Raw genomic sequence first — 17,344 nt, 5'->3', positions numbered from 1 at the left:
CAACAATCACAAATCCTGTCCAAGTCATCTTGTATCCTCCTACAGTCACTCAACGACGACACCTTCCCGTACACCACAGCATCATCAGCAAACAGCCGCACATTGCTGTCGACCCTATCCTAAAGATCATTTATGTAAAACTTCCTGGCAGATTAAAACTGTGTGCCCGACCGAGACTCGAACTCGGGACCTTTTCCTTTCGCGGGCAAGTGCTCTACCAACTGAGCTACCGAAGCACGACTCACGCCCTGTACTCACAGCTTTACTTCTGCCAGTATCTCGTTTCCTACCTTCCAAACTTTACAGAAGCTCTCCTGCGAACCTTGCAGAACTAGCACTCCTGAAAGAAAGGATATTGCGGAGACATGGCCTAGCCACAGCCAGGGGGATGTTTCCAGAATGAGATTTTCACTCTGCAGCGGAAAATCGCATTCTGGAAACATCCCCCAGGCTGTGGCTAGGTCATGTCTCCGCAATATCCTTTCTTTCAGGAGTGCTAGTTCTGCAAGGTTCGCAGGAGAGCTTCTGTAAAGTTTGGAAGGTAGGAGACGAGATACTAGCAGAAGTAAAGCTGTGAGTACCGGGCGTGAGTCGTGCTTCGGTAGCTCAGATGGTAGAGCACTTGCCCGCGAAAGGCAAAGGTCCCGAGTTCGAGTCTCGGTCGGGCACACAGTTTTAATCTGCCGGGAAGTTTCATATCAGCGCACCCTCCGCTGCAGAGTGAAAATCTCATTCTGGAATCATTTATGTAGATAGAAAACAACAGCGGACTTACCACACTTCCCTGGGGCACTCCAGATGACACCGTCACCTCCGATGAGCACTCGCCATCGAGGACAACGTACTGGGTTCTATTATTTAAGATATGGATATGGTGTCTGTTCCTTCGGACATGTCCAAAAGAGCAGATATATCCATATAAGTATATAGTTCTGGCAAGACCGGCCATGACCTTCTTCTTCTGTGCGGATGCACACATATTCCCCGAACTCTTACGGGACTTGGTAATAATGTTTTCCACGAGTAATGAGTGTGTTGGGGAGGGACACTACGAATGTAGTCTGTGGACACACAAGGTGAGAATGTGGGTCTCGCGGGAGGCGTGCGCGAGATAGTCCCTGCAGTCGCGCTGTCCTCTGTGCCCTCGGTGGCTCAGATGGATAGAGCGTCTGCCACGAAAGCAGGAGATCCCGGGTTCTAAACCCGGTCGGGGCACACATTTTCACCCGTCGCCGTTGATATATATCAACGCCCGTCAGCAGCTGGTGGTATTAATTCTAATATCCTCCTGATATCGTGTCGGACCTCTTTTTGCCTGGCGTAGTACAGCAAGTGGACGTGGCAGGGACTGAACAAGTGACTGCAAGTCCCCACCACAAATATCGGACCGTGCTGCCTTTTAAGGCGACCGTAATCGCGAATCTGTTGCCGATGCAGGATTTTGCTCAAGAACTGACCTCTCGATTACGTCCCATAAATTTTCGATGTGATTCATGTCGGGCGATCTGGATGGCCAAATCATTCGCTTGATTTGTCCAGAATGCTTTTCAAACCAGTCGCGAACAATTGTGGCTCAGTGACTTGGCGCATTGCCATCGTTGTTTCGGCAGATGAGCCCACGAATGGCTTGAAACGGCCTTCAAGTAGCCGAACATAAGCATTTCCAGTCAATGGTCGGTTCAGTGTGACTATAGAATCCAGACCATCCGACATCATTATGAAGCCACTACCAGCTTGCATAGTGCCTCATTGACGTGGGTCCATGCCTTCGTGGTATCTGCGTCACACTCGAACTCTACCGTCAGCTCTTACCAACTTATTTCGGGACTAGCTTGACCAGGCCACGGTTTTCCAGTCGTCTGCGGTACAACCGATATCGGTCGTGAGCCCAGGAGAGGCGCTGCAGGCAATGTCATGCACTCCTGTCGGTCGTCTGCTGCCATAGACCATTAACGCAGCACTGTCGTAACGGATACGTTCGTCGTACATCCCATACTGATTTCTTCGGTTATTTCACACAGTTCCCTTAAGCTCGTCCGACATTACCTCAGTGACACCATTCCAGGAAGTTGGATTGGAAGAGGAGGAGCAGGAGATGAAAACTTCATCGCCAGTGACCTCCCAGGCCTCCAGACACACCTTGTCACTTTTATTTGTGGGGTTACGCGATCCCCCCTATGCCTGACACTCTTGAAACGTCTGGTCAATGGTGGCCGAGCAACTGGCTCGTCACTACTGTTGATGAACTGTGGTATAGTGTTGAAGCTGCATTGGCAGCTGTACCTGTACACGCTATCCAAGCTCTGTTCGACTCAGTCCCCAGGCGTATCAAGGCCGTTATTACGACCACAGGTGGTTGTTGTGGGTACTGATTTCTCAGGATCTATGCACCCAAACTGCGTGAAAATGTAATCACATGTCAGTTCTAGTATAATATATTTGTCCAATGAATACCCGTTTATCATCTGCATTTCTTCTTGCTGTAGCAATTTTAATGGCGAATAGTGTAGGACTATGGGACTTAACATCTGAGGTCATCAGTCCCCTTGACTTCTACTTAAACCTAACCAACCTAAGGACATCAGACACATCCATGCTTGAGGCAGGATTCGAACCTGCGACCGTAGCAGCTGCGTGGTTCCGGACTGAAGCGCCTAGAACCGCTCGGCCACAGCGGCTGTCGGCCGCAATCTAGGGGTCAGTTCGTGCGGAAAATCCTGCTCCGGCAATACTTCCAAAATTATGGACGGCTGTAGGGGCAGCACGGCTCAATATATCTGCAGGGGACTCCCATGTCGACTTGCTGCACTATATCGGGCAAAAGGATGTTGGACACTATATTTGGAGGTATCTCACGACTTTTAGCATCTCAGTGTACTGCACAAATCCTTTGAATCACGTACTATTTTATCTGGGTAAGGCAGCTAGATTTCATCAAGTTCGTCCAGTCAAATCCTGTACGTAAGCCTTACTTCAGTTTCCTATCACAAACGGTAACATTTTGACACGTCTGTCCACAGTCGCAGCCAGTGTGAGGCTACCGGACTGGGTGCGGGGCGATGCTGATTGAACCGGAGGGGCGCCCAGCAGTGAGTGACGAGAGCGCGGTCCCCGGCAGCGGCGACAGGGCGACGGCGACGGCGCCAGCGACGCCTCCGCCGACGGCGACCACGGCAGGGAGCACGGGCCGCGTCGAGCGGGCGGTCGCGCCGGGCCGGCATGGCGGCTAGCCCGCGCCGCCCCCGCTGCCGCCTCCGCAGCCGCAGCCGCCGCCACCGCCGCCCCGAGCGAGCCTGGGCCTGGGTGTGGGGCAGGAGGCGCCGGCCGCCACCCCCGCCATGGCCGGCTCCAGCGAGCCGCTGCTGCCCGCGCGCCGCTCGCGGCCCCGCGCCGCCAAGCTCACCACCGTCAAGCGGCTGCTGCTCTGCCTGCTGGCCGCCAGCGCCATCTCTGTGCTGGGCTACTCCCAGTACTTCACCCTGTCCCCGCTCACCAGGTGAGTCCGACGTAGGAGGACCCGCTAACCGTTCCCATCAGTTCGGTCGACATCTCCTCCTCCTCTGCCCTCCCCCCCCTCTCTCTGTCTGTCTCCTCCTCCCACTCTTTCTATTCATCTCCTCCTCTCCCTTTTCACTGCTCAGCTGTGCCCATCCACATGCAAACACTCTGTAATGCACAGCGATGCTACCCGCGTGACACTTCGGTCGTGCAGGGCTGCCTAGATGTCGGGCATTACTGACCCGTTCTGTCCTCACAGCACTTCCTTTCAGACAACTTGTATGTGTACAAAATGTTGTAACCAAAACCGACCGTGGGAATGCCTCGGGCTGTGGATCGGAGCCCCAGGCGGGGAAGCCTCCGGCGGTGGAGCACGCACTACCGGGTAAACACAAGGACGAGTCGGACGACAGATCGACGACAACCGACAACAACCGACAATGACCGACACAACCAGGAAGAGATAAACAATGGAGGCTTGTAGAAACCACAACACCAAACACCAACAGTAAATCCACTCAGAACCAGAGCCAGGCAAATGTCAACAACGTGCAACGACCAGAACGCTGTACTGCCGAGATAGAGATGCAATCCAGAGTGAGTACCAGACTGACTGGACTAGGGCAGAGTGGGTCCCTACATACGAAACCGGAGGGAGTGGCTATTGGCCGCGGTCTGCACTTGGTGTAGCGGTGGCGCCCTCGCTGCGAGAGAGCCACTGCGCGGAAGAGCTGCTGCGGACGTGGAGCCCTCTATGGGCTGGCCACGTCCATTTGTTCTGGCACGTGGCGGGAGGTACTAGACAAAATGTGAGTGAAACCGATTGACTACTTTAGGAGGAGATACGAAACATACACATGTACATGCATTAACATAAACACACTCACACACACACATGTACACATACACACTAGCCTTTGCCCCACAGGTTTTCCTGTCTACATATATGTCATCTGTAATGCACATATCTCTAGGTCCATCTCCTCCTTCTGCCCATCATCTCCTTGCCTCCCTTTCTGCCCATCTCCTACTCCCAGTATTCAGCTGATATCCTCTTCCCCCCTCTTTATCTGTATCTCGTCTTCCCCTTTTTCCTTCCATCTCCTCCACCCCCCACCCCCCTCCCCTCTGGTCTTGCACATCGTGCCCCAACATACGGGCACCTCATTTGGCACTGCTCCCCTGGTGCAGAGGCGGGGTTGGTGCTGCTCTATCTTTGTGCTAGCGAAGTACTTCGTTGGACAGAGAGGGCACTTGTACCCAAATACCTGTGACACCTATCAATGCTCCCACGGTATTCTGTCTGCGAAATATTTAAAGTTTTCGCAGTTTTCGAGGCCTGCAGCATGATTATTTGTCAAGAAGTAGGTACCCCCATCTTTTTTTCTAACTGGTGCAAAGGAAAAACCCTAGCTCAAAATTCAGAATAATTCCCAGCTTTTGTCCCTCTATAGGATTTCCTTGATGAAATGGCCATTTGCAACTTATTGTGCAAAATGATACGTCGTCACACGTTAGACTTGTTGAAACCTCACTTTTTTGCTATCTTCTCTATCAGATGTACTCTTTGCTTAGCAAATAACTGCGATATTGTAATTCGCGTCAAACTGGGGTGAATTCCCAAGTTTGCTGAAGATTTTCTTTTGATGTTACCGTTTGTCGAAGATTAAATTTTACTCTTTAGGTGAAGGAAAACTGTGCTTCTCATGCCACGTAAAATAACACAAATGCGAGTGTGATGATAGGTAGTGCCTACGTAAATGAAACATTGGCAACTGAAGATGGCCACATTGTTACCTCAGACACAAAGATTAGTGTGCAGCTGTAGAAGCCAATATTGGAGCAGATGAGTTTCGGTTCCGGAGACATTTAGGAACACTGAAGGCAGTACATTTCTAGATTTGGAGAAAGGTTTGGATGTTGATCTTTGGAGTACTTTCTCTGTAATCCTGAAGATAGCATGTATAAAAACAGAGAGTGAAAAGTTACCTACGGCTTTTACAGAAATAAAACTACAGTTATACGAGTCAAAGGAAACAATAATTCAGGAGGGATTCAGACAGGGTTGTGATCTATTCCCGATGCTATACAATCTCTGCATTGAACAAGCCGTGAAGGAAACTACTGTGAAATTTGGAAAGGGAATTAAATTAATGCGACAGGAAATAAAATCGATAGTTGAAATCATCTACATACAGGGTGGCAATTATTGAAATGTATGAAATAAAATCGTCATAACTTCTGAACGGTTTGCGTTAGAACGTTGAGACTGGACGGTTGCCTGCGGGGTACGATGGGAATTGGTATGCACATGCATGGTTCGATTTAGCGATGAAGCTCACTTTCATTTTTCGGGGTGCACTCAACCTCGTGATGCCACTTGAGGAGCTACTCGACCGAATAGTAGCGGCTCCGGTCAAAGGAAACCATCATAACGACTGGGTGAGCGGTGTGCTGACAACACACCCCTCCTATCCGCATCCTCAGCTGAGGATGACTTGGCAGTTGGATGGCCTGAAGACGGAGTGCCACTTTCATTTGGATGGATTCGTCAATAAGCAAAACTGGCGCATTTGTGGGACTGAGAATCCGCATTTTGCGATCGAGAAGTCTCTTCACCCTCAACAGGTGACTGTGTGGTGCGCAGTGTCCAGCCACGGAACTACCTGTGCGATATCTCTTGACGGCACGGTGACTACCGAACGGTACGTGAAGGGTTTGGAAGATCATTTAATCCCCATTATCCAAAGTTACCCTGATTTCATCAAGACGGACCTCAACCCCATCGAAGCAGGTGAATGTTTGATGTCCGGAACAGCATTCTGGCTCTGGGAGACCCAGAGGCCACTGACGTGGGTCTCGATTGGCCGCCATATTTTCCAGATCTGAACACACACGACTGTATTAAAGACAAGTCGCACAGCAGTAACCCAAAAACCATTGCTCAACCTGAAACAGCCATTCAGTAGGCCGTCGACAGCACCGATGTTCCGACACTTCAGCAGGTCATGCAGAATTTCGCTATTCGTTAGAGCCACATCATCGCCAATGATGGCAGGCATATCGAACATGTCATAAACTAAATCTGCATAACTGTAGTGACGTTTATGTTTTGAATAAAGTGTATGCACGCCGTAATATAATAATTGTCACCCCGTACGTACTCCACAAGCCACCGAGCGATGGCCGCTACTGGTCTTTTCCTTTTCTGTCCTATACGCAAATAGAGCGACGGGAAAAGGAGTCTAAAATGCGTACCTTAAGAGCTATGAGAACGTGTTCATCGTCGCTTTTGTGAGACGCGTCTCCTCTACTGAAAAACTGCTCACATCTAAGGTATGCATTTTAGAACCCATGTTTAACAGACATTTTTTTTCTCCTGATTTGGTGTAAAGAAATTGTCCCTAAAGCTTGTCGGCACTTTTTGAGAAATCCTGTACATATGGGAAGCCCGCGCACACTTCGCCAGCAATTTTCGCGGAATTTTAGCGCAGCCATCCTGGTGGAAGCCCGGGAACATTTAGCCAGCAGCGCACGCCAGGGATGTCTGCAATCGCGTATAAAAAAGATGTTTGCCAACGGCATCATAATGCTGTCAGATAAAGGGAAGGACTTGAAAGATCGGTTGAATAGAATGGATAATTTTTTGAAAACAGTTTGTAATATGAACATGAACAAAAGTGAAAGAAGGGTAATGGAATGCAACCGTATTAAATGAGGCGATGCTGATGGAATTAGATTAGGAAATGAGTCGTTAAAAGTAGTAGATGAGTTTTGTTGTTTGGGCAGCAAAACAACTGAAGTAGAGAAGATATCAAATGCAGACTAGCAACGGCATGGGAACAGTTTCTAAGAAAGAAAAGTTTTCCAACATTGAATATAGAGTTTTATGAACGTACACTGAGGTGAGGAAAGTAATGGGCTAGCGATATACACATATACAGGGTGACACAGAAAAACGGGAACATTTCGACAATTCAATAAAGCTAGAAGTGATGAAGGAAAGAAATTGTATTCATAGTAATTTAAACCTTACAGCTTTGCCATCTACGAAACGTTGATGGCATTCAACATTTTTTAAAAAAAATTACGTCCTTTAGATGGCGTCCTTCCTTACGAATACATTCGTGAAATCTGCTGTTGAGATTCATCATTGACTGCTGCAACATCTCAGCTGGGATACTGTGAATTGCATCCCGAATTCTCTGTTTTAACTCATCCAGGGTTCTTGGTCGAGTCGTGTAGACTTTGCTGTTGAGGTAGCCCCACAAGAAAAAAATCATAGACCGATAAATCTGGCGATCTAGGGGACCAGGGAATGTTATCGAATCGTGAGATCACACGGTTGCCAAACAATTCTCGCACATATGCCGTTGATTGCCCTGCAGTGTGTGATGTCGCTCCGTCCTGATGAAACCAAGCTTCTTGACGTTTGGAAAGTTGTTCAATGCAGGTGTAAGGGAAGTTCGTAACATCTCCACATAACGATCGGCATTGACAGTTATCGTGTTTCCCTGTTCATTTGCGAAAAAATACGGCCCGATAATTCCATGTGATGAAGTACCAGGCCATACTGTCACTTTACGAACGAGTAAAGGGCGCTCATGAACGTCATTAAGATTTGTGTTTGCCCAGTAACGGTAGTTCTGTTTATTCACATAACCTGTGAGATGAAAAGGTGCCTCATGTGACATCCACAACTTGTTTAAAAATTCATCGTCATTGTTTATTTTTCTTATCATTTGTTGACAGAATCCTAATCGTAATCAGTTTGTCCGTAAATTGTTGCACCCTGTAGTTCGTACGGTTGAAATTTTACATCAAGATGAAGAGTTCTGCAAACACTCTCCCAGGACATTCCAATCACTGCTGCTTGCTTATGAATTGAACGCCGTGGTCTCCGTAAGACAGACTCGCGTACAACATTAATGTTCGCTGGAGAACGCACACTTCTTGGTAGCCCTGTTGCTTTCTTCTTGAGGGCAGATCCAGTCTCTTCAAAGTTATTAATCCAACATTTTATCATCATGACGACCTAAATTATAAAAACATCGAAACTCCCTCTGCGCCGCTACCAAACTTATCACTGTTTTTATAAAACAATTTCATGGCTAACACACGCTGTTGTCCGTTCCACTGCTCCAACGTTACTGAAATGGCGGACTGTTTACTCGCTGTCATGAACGCGCAGTGCTGCCACCTGCCCATGGCTGCCACTACTCATTTCAAACATTCCCGTTATTCTGTGTCACACTGTACAGATAGCAGTAGTATCGTGTACACAAAATATAAAAGGGCGTAGCTGTCATTTGTACTCAGGTGACTCATGTGAAAAAGTTTCCGGCGTGATTACGTCGCGCGACGGGAATTGAAGACTCTGATCGCAGAATTGTAGTTGGAGCTAGACGCATGGGACATCCCATTTCAGAAATAGTTAGGGGATTCAACATTCCGAGATCCACAGTATCAAGAGTGTGCCGAGAATACGACATTTAGGGCGTTACCTCTCACCACGGACAACGCAATGGCAGACGGTATTCAATTAACGACCGAGAGCAATAGCATTTGCTTGGATTTGTCAGTGCTAGCAGAGAAGCAACAGTGTGTGAAACAGCCGCATAAATCAATGTAGGACATACGCCGAACGTGTCTGTTATGACAGTACGCCGAAATTTGGCGTTAACGGCCTGTGGCAGTAGACGACCGACGCGAGTGTCTTTACTAACAGCATGACATCGCCTACAGTGCCTCTCCTGGGCCTGTGAATATATCGGTTGGATGCTAGACGACTGGAGAAACGTGCCCTGGTAGATGACTCCAAATTTCAGTTGATACGAGCTGATGGTAGGGTTCAAGTGTGGTGCAGACCCCACGAAGCCATGGATCCAAGTTGTCAAGAAGGCATTATGCAAGATGTTGGTGGCCCCAGAACGGTGTGGGCTGTGTTTACTTGGAATGGACTGGGACCTCTGGTCCAACTGTACCGATCATTGGCTGGAAATGGTTTGTTCGGCTACTTTAAGACAATTTCAAGTCATTCGTAGGCTTCATGTTCCGCTGGTGAGCCTCTATGTTGGTTCGATTCTCTGTATTTTTATCGTCGTGGCCATTTCGAGAAATATACGTAGGAGGAAACATTATATTTGTTGACTCTTGCAGGAATATATACTCTCGGAACTTCACCAGTAAACCATACCGTGATGCAGAGCACCCCTCTTGCAGCAGTGTCTGCGATTGGAGGTAACCGATCGTCTCCGTAACGCTATCGCTCCTACCAAATCAACCTGTAATGAAACATGCTGCTCTTCTTTGGAGCCTCTGGATCAAGGGTCCCGGGTTCGATTCCCGGCCGGGTTGGGGATTTTGCCTGCCGGAGGACTGGGTGTTTGTGTTGTCCTCATCATTTCGTCATCATCATCATTCGTGGTAGTGGCTAGATTGGGCTGCATAAAATATTGGCGTGTGAACAGATTGGGACTTTGTACGGGCGCTGATGACCGCGCAGTTGTGCACCCCACTAACCAATCATCATCATCATCATCTTTGGACTTTTTCTATTTCCTCTATCGATCCTATGTGGCGGATCTCAGATTGCCAAGCGATATTCAAGTGTTGATCAAACGAGTATTTTGTAAGCTACTTCTGTTATTGATAGATTACATTTGCTGAGGATTCATCCAATGGATCTATTTGGTTTCTACCTTATTCCCGTTTAATTTGATGTCGTCATTCCTCTTTGAATCGCTCTGTAGGCATACTCATAAATATTTTATGGAAGTAACTGCTTCCAACAATTGTTCTGCAATCGTGTAATCACGCAGTAAAGTATCTTACTGTCTATGTATTGGCAACACGTTACGTTTGTTTATGTTATGGCTCAACTGACACTTCCTGCACCAGTCACTGATCCTCTTCTGGTCTTCCTGCATTTCGCTGCAACATTATCCGCAAAAAGCCTCTTGGAACTTCCGCCATTGTCTACTATGACATTTGTGTTCATTGCGAAAAGTATTGAAACCATAACACTGCCTTGGGGTACTCCAGAAGTTACTTTTACGTCTGAAAACTCATCTCTGTTGAGAACGACATGCCGTGTTCTGTTTGCTAGATATCCTTCCATTCAGTCACACAGTTAGTCTGTTACTCCATACGCTCGTATTTTCTTCATTAGGCGGCAGTGCGTAACTGGCGTAACTGTATCGAATGCCTTCCGGAAGCCAAGGAACACGGCATCTAGCTCGGCGCTCGTATCAACTGCTTTCTGGGTCTCGTGGACGAACGGAGCAAGCAAGCAAGCCATCGTTGTTTTCAGAACCCATTGTCATTCGTATAGAAGGGATTTTTGATCTCCAGAAATGTCATAATACGTGAGCATAAAACATGTTCAAAAATTCTACAACAGAAGTATAGTGCTGTAGTTTTTGTGTTTGTTCGATGATCCTTCTTGAAAACGGGAATGACCTGTGCTTTTTGCAATCATTAGGAAGCCTTCACTCCTCCAGAGACCTACGGTGCGCTGCTGCTAGAAGAGGGGCGAGTTCTCTCGCATCCTCAACGCAGCCTTTCCGCTGTTCACCCATTTCAGTTGTTTTTCTATCCCATTGTCACTTATTTCAATAACTACAGTTCAATCTTCCTCCGTGAAACAGTTTTGGAGAAAGACGTTTAGTATTTCGACCTTTTCTGTGCCATCCTCCATGGTCACAGAATGTCTGAACAGATGGCTTCGATCCGTTTACTGATTTAGCATAAGACCAGAAGTTCTATGGATTGTCTGTCAAGTCGTCAGGCAGAATTTTACCTTCGAATTCGTCGAACACTTCACCAATGGCTACGTTTAGTTTTTTCTTTTCTGTGACGCTTCGACCATATTTAAAATTGCAATGAAGCTCTCTTTACTTCCGTTGCAGCTTTGTAATATGGTTGTCGAACCACGTCGGGTCTTATCCATCCTTCACACCTTTGTTTGGCACATAGATGTCTAAACCGGTCGTAGAAAGCTCTTGAACTTTGTCCAATGATGCTCAACATTGTCAGTGCCGGGAAAGAAATTTTCGTGCTGGCCGCTCAGGCAACCTGAAATCAGTTCCTTGCCGCTCTTCCTAAGCAGATTGATTTTCCTACCTCTTTCCTTGTATTCCTATTTACAGTCGTATTAAGTGATGCTGTAACGGCCATACGATCACTGATTTCTTTCTCTGTGCTAACTTTGACGAAAAGTTGAGGTCTGTTTGTCACCAAAAGATGTAGTCAAGTCCAGCGCTCTGCACTTGCTAGCGTACCTGAAGCCGCGACACACGGAGACACGGGCATTACTGTCTCAGCAGTGCTGTGTCACTTCTTATGCTGTGTGTTTGTTGCTCTTTTCTCTCGGCATTGTTATTAAAACAGTACTGATCGCTTCTCTCAATTTCTGTAACAACGACAATATATCAAGCCAACGAACATTTTACGAATAAAAATTACTCCTTTTTTTAAAAAGGTTTATTTAAAAACTAAAAATTTTAGCATTTCTGCAATGCCTAATTGATATCTCGGTTTTTTACTCAGTTATTAGTAAAAATAAAGAGCACCTGTTACAACAGAGACCAAACAAATACCGCTTATTCGGAACAAAAATACCGGTATCAGTTTTAACCAATCAATTTTTCCCACTCCTAGTGCACACCTGACCTTTTAAGAGGAGACCCATATTTCTCCACCCGATGGAGGAGGTCGAGAAATTCGCATCCAAGATCGCCCCAGAATAGTCTGAGCCTCCGGTTTAAGCCTCTCACTTTGCCCAAAACCAGAGGACCCTGATCGGTTAGGGGAACACAAGTGCTAGCTCTGCTTGCAGCCTGCGAGTGAGGCTAGCTGTCTCGACCAAATCAGCCAGATGCCTGTAAGAACCAAGTATGGAGTCTGAACCCAGGTGGTGGATATCATTCATGCTGACACAAGCCACAATTTGTAGCAGGCTGCACCCAGTGCGCTCACTCGCTGTCGGCAGAGCTTCCTCCACATCTCAGATGAGATCTGACCTGCCTGCTATTTCTTTGAGGGACCCCATCACCTACCTAACATTGGAGCTCCTGATGACAAGGAACTCCACCATCTGGATTTGCCCGGTCCTATTAGAAAGTTGAATCCTGAAGGAACGATTTATGTTCAATTCTACTCACCTAATGGGTGCACATGCCTAAGCAGAGTGCTAGTTAAAAAAAAAAAAAAAAAAAAAAGACAGCGATATGTCCTGGAAGAACTGCGTGGGCTCGTTGTAACATATTAACCCAAAAGCTAATACATGTTAATTGAGGAGGGTCTGGACTAGGTGGACCATGGGTGGTGTACAACCTTTGTTCAGTGTCGTGCATGGCAGCAAAGGGGTGCCGAAACGGCCGGGTATAGAATAGTAACAAATCAGCCCGGTAGTCCTAGCATGTACTGAACTTCATCACACTATTTGCACGACACTGCATGCAATATTCCAATTGCTGATACTGGAAGGATGTACGAGGTATCCGGCATCAGGCTTTGTACACCTGTAGTCAGTAGAAGCACCTTGAGGAGAGGCACCTCGGGAAGGTGGCTCAGAAAAAAATGTGGTAGCACTCCTCTTAATAAATGAACTGCAACAGAATGATGATAATGAGTGCGGGATAAGAATTCTGCAGTTGTCACGTATCCTGGCGAAATTCTGAGAGCACGACTAGGCCTGGACTCCAGAAAGTGTGGCCGTCTAACTTCTCTCTTCGGTGGAAGTGTCCAGTGAGGGTGTTGGAGGGCTGGTTTGTGGTCTATGCAGTATGTAATCTACTGCTACAGATGGAGGTGATGAAAGGAGTCGCCACAGCCCCAGTACCAAAAGGCGAGGCATCTAACATTGACTCAGTGGGCAGTACCTCAAATCTCTTTTTGAGGTGTAAGGAAACAGCTATACTGCTGGTACCCACTTTTACCTTCTGCCCAGAGACTCGTGACTCTACCCGTGTCGGCCAGTCACCAGCTGGTAAGTGTCGATCATACGAGATGTGCAAATCAGAAGGCATCGCAATATCAGGGATCCCGGGTGATGCTGTAGGCTCCGGAGGTGCCAAATCGTTCATCTCAGCTGCTCCATTGCAATCACAATCCAGGCAGCAGCCTGAAGCCTGTCTACCGACACAGCTTCCAGCTGTTTGAATGGGCATATTCCCTATCCATCTTTAATCAGTTTTTGCCTATTTCGCAAGTAATGTAACACTATGAGGTTTCTGTGTGCTATCAGAGTTCTACTGCTACAGTACTTGTAGTTTATACTACACTCCAGAGTTGACTGACATAAAGATAATGCTCCAAAATTTATTCAAAAAAGTATTTGTCATCATGTGTTAAATTTTAAATTGTATTGTAGTTGGTTGGTTGGTTTAAAAAGGGGGGAAAGAGACCAAACTGCTAGGTCATTGTACTATGTATTGTAGTACATATGTAAGAAAGTAATTATTTCAAAAATACCAGCTTGCTATAAGGATTTTAATTTTTGTATTGCAACACCATGCGTTATAATGCCCAAATGTACATTTCATACTCAAATAGTACTGCTGTTAAGCAAATGAAAACAACTGAATTTGATAAACTCTGTATTAATGGTGTTCTTTCAGTTTCATCGGACATGGGAAGCGACCTGAGCCATCCATTAAATGTGCCATCCTGTCAGGAGCAACAAGAGTCCCTGGTGTTGCACACGACCACAGATCAGATGCCCGTCTCCGCATCGATCCGAAAGTACTAGTTTTCGTAGAGACTACTTATTCCCGCCTCGGCCGAGAGATCTCCGAACTACTTGTTTACAACAGGATTAAGTGAGTGCTTTGGTTGTAATGTACAGAAATATTGAAATGTTTGTATGAAGTATTTTTCAGTTATTCCACAGTAATTACTTCTGTGTGGCAATTAGTTTGAGGCATGAGCCTTAATTCTCATGTAGATGTTTTGTACCAAAGTGGGTCTCATTGGAGTTTAGAGCTTTGCTCTTGAGATACAAACACAAAATGCTATTAATTCTAATGGAACTTTAATTATACAGAGTAACTGATTTCATTTGCTTCTCTCTTTGTCGGTAATGGGTTAATAACAAAAAATATTTTATTCCACAGGTACAAAGTGGAAGTCTCAGGGAAGTCATTACCCGTCTTAACAAACCTGGACAAAGGAAAGTATGGTGTCATAGTGTTTGAGAACCTCTATAAGTATCTGCAGATGGACAAATGGAATAGAGAGCTGCTGGACAAGTACTGCCGTGAATACTCTGTGGGAATAGTTGGCTTCATTCCTCCGAGTGAAGAGACCCTTGTTGGTGCAGAACTGCATGGTTTCCCACTGTTTGTGCATACCAATCTAAGGCTCCAGGTAAAAAGATGAATCTCTCCTCCCCTCCCCCCCTCTCTCCCTCCCTGTGTCTTATCTTTACTGCACCAGTATTAATATCAGATATAGATATTTAATTAATCTAAGCTGTGATTTTGTAGGATGCCAGCTTAAATGCCGCTTCACCTATTCTCCGACTGACACGTGCTGGAGAGACAGCTTGGGGCCCTCTTCCAGGTGAAGATTGGACTGTCTTTACCCCAAACCACTCTACATATGAGCCGCTCTCATGGGCAACACGCAGGCAAGAAGATATGCAGAATTCAAACTACCATGAACCACACCAGCCTCTCATCACAGTCATACAGGTGAAGTGAAGTCTCAGGTTGTAGGAAAAGCAATTGTGTTTTTTTGTCTGTTAATACAGTGACTGGAGGGGACAAACTGTTGCCATCAGTTAGAAGAACATTCTGTCATCATTAGTTTAAAAAACAATTGTAATTTCAACTGCTTACTAATAAATGAGGATGAGTCAATAAGTAAGTCAGAAAACAGGACAGCAGCATCAGTCCCACAAGTACTATGTAGAAATTCAGTGTACTATTCAGTAGACTTCCTAGTGAATTCAGGTGATGATCCCACCATCTGGCACAGCCTCAAAAACCTTCAGCAAAGAATTCTTGTCGTATCTGTCACATCCAATGTGTGACCTATCAGGCTACAGGCACAAAATCTTCAAAAGTGCTCTCTCCACCTGGATGCTTTTTAAGGGATCCAAATGTGAACATCACTGAGCCCTACTTTGGGGTTCTATGATGGATGTTCCAAGTGTTACCAATGAAATGTTTGTAATAAATCTTGCCTGTTGCTCTAGCCATGTGAGGGCAGGAAATTTTATTCAGAAGAACAAGAAGTCAAGTGTCCAGGCTACTAGTGACATAGTCCCTGTCATACACCCTGCTGAGTGGTAGAGTAAAATGTGGCATTAACAGTTGCACAATGAGGCTGGAATTTCTTTAATATAATACTTGTGATCCAATGGATTTGTCTTGAGGTTGCTTTTCATTCCCTTGGGAGTGGTGTGTTTCCATGCTATGGAAGATCACTTTAAAATAGGTTGATAGTACTGAACCTATGATTTTTTCTCCATGTTAGGATATTGTCTCCTTCTTTACTGTAGCTGGGGGAGACCTGCATGGGTATGTCCAAGCTGTATCATTTCCACTCTGAAGTAAACTAGTGGGGTAACCATTGTTCACAAATTTTATTCAAATTCAACTGATTTTCAGTTTTGATGTTTGCAGTTACATTATGACAACCTATGGCATGTCCCATGTCATCATTTGTCACATGATGCTCATCAGATCATTTATTCCACACATTGTAATGTAGTGTCACTTCACAGAATGCCCAAGACAGTCCTTGTTTGTGATTCTTTTCCATTGTTTGTTAAATTCCTGATTCATCTCTTAAACTGTATGGTCCTTTAACGCAATCTTGGAATGCTTGTACAGATTTCTGTCCATTGTTAGTTACTGTGCCATTTACAATCTTAACTTTTATCACTTGTGGTCAGTCTGAAAACTTTGAGTTTGATTAATTGGGTAGAATTTCGTAAACTCACTCTGATGAAAGAATTGGCTAAATACTTCTTGGGGAATATTAAAAATTTTCATATGACTTGGCCTGATTCTCAAACTGTTGCTTCTTTCCCTACTCTCAGATAAGTAATTTCTTGCTTCAAGATAATTCTCCTGCCACCATGCTTATGATAGGGTCAAACTTCTTGCCGTGTTGTAGATGTTTCTGTTGAAATTTGTATGAATTATATTGGGGCAGGTGGGGTGGCTACAGACAAATCAGAGCAAATTTTAACATAATTCAGATCTACTGTTCAACACACATAAAGTTTGCAGCAGCTTTTCCATTATGGAGACATTAGTTCACGATGTCGGACTTACAGTGGAACTAATCATGCTATGCATGGGAAAATATTTAAACTGAAAATAGAAAAAAAGAAAGAAAGAAAATAAGAAATTAGATAAGTTCACTTAATCCATTGCACATGTTAAAATGAAATGACAAGATGGCAGCAGACAAATTGACTACCATGCTTGTGTAAGAAACAAAGAAAATGAATTGAATTTCAAATACCCTTGGATGAGGTGGGGGGTTACACAGCGAGAGAGTCAGCTTAGAGACAACATGATTGTGCCTGGCAGCTTGTAGTGTGCGTGGCCTCAATTATGCTGTCTGTCAATGCGGTATTCTCATGACATTTTAGAATTAATAGCAAGGTCAGGCTTCGAGTGCCTTACTCCGAGGTAAAGGAGATAGTGTGTGCTGTTAACTATCATGGTATCAGATTGCTGCACCTGAGTTCACATCAACAAAGAAGTCATGGTAAACAAATGAGAAATGAATGAGATACAACTGAGTAGCTAGTTAGCCAGATCAGGGTATCCCCGGCTGTTTTAAATATGCATAGTGTGCTTCCACAACTAGAAACAGAATCTGC

At 45.6% G+C, this 17,344-nt stretch overlaps 1 protein-coding gene and 1 long non-coding RNA gene across 2 annotated transcripts in view; both read left to right on the top strand.

Moving 5' to 3' along the window:
• The window catches only part of LOC126100997 (uncharacterized), a 572,422-nt gene extending 569,293 nt beyond the window's left edge, over window positions 1–3,129 (top strand). Inside the window, exon 3 of the long non-coding RNA XR_007522242.1 lies at window positions 3,021–3,129. This is a non-coding gene — a long non-coding RNA (uncharacterized LOC126100997). The remainder of the gene's footprint in view (window positions 1–3,020) is intronic.
• A 209-nt stretch (window positions 3,130–3,338) lies between these two features.
• The window catches only part of LOC126101534 (bifunctional heparan sulfate N-deacetylase/N-sulfotransferase), a 102,652-nt gene continuing 88,646 nt past the window's right edge, over window positions 3,339–17,344 (top strand). Inside the window, exons 1-4 of the mRNA XM_049912175.1 lie at window positions 3,339–3,496; window positions 14,121–14,321; window positions 14,616–14,868; window positions 14,988–15,194. Coding sequence (XP_049768132.1) covers window positions 3,339–3,496; window positions 14,121–14,321; window positions 14,616–14,868; window positions 14,988–15,194 — 819 coding nt within the window. The remainder of the gene's footprint in view (window positions 3,497–14,120; window positions 14,322–14,615; window positions 14,869–14,987; window positions 15,195–17,344) is intronic.

The sequence above is a fragment of the Schistocerca cancellata genome, chromosome 9, assembly GCF_023864275.1.
Source record: "Schistocerca cancellata isolate TAMUIC-IGC-003103 chromosome 9, iqSchCanc2.1, whole genome shotgun sequence".
Lineage (NCBI taxonomy): Eukaryota > Metazoa > Arthropoda > Insecta > Orthoptera > Acrididae > Schistocerca > Schistocerca cancellata.
Note: the sequence above shows the minus strand (reverse complement) of the source record. Positions and strands in the feature narration are given on the sequence as shown.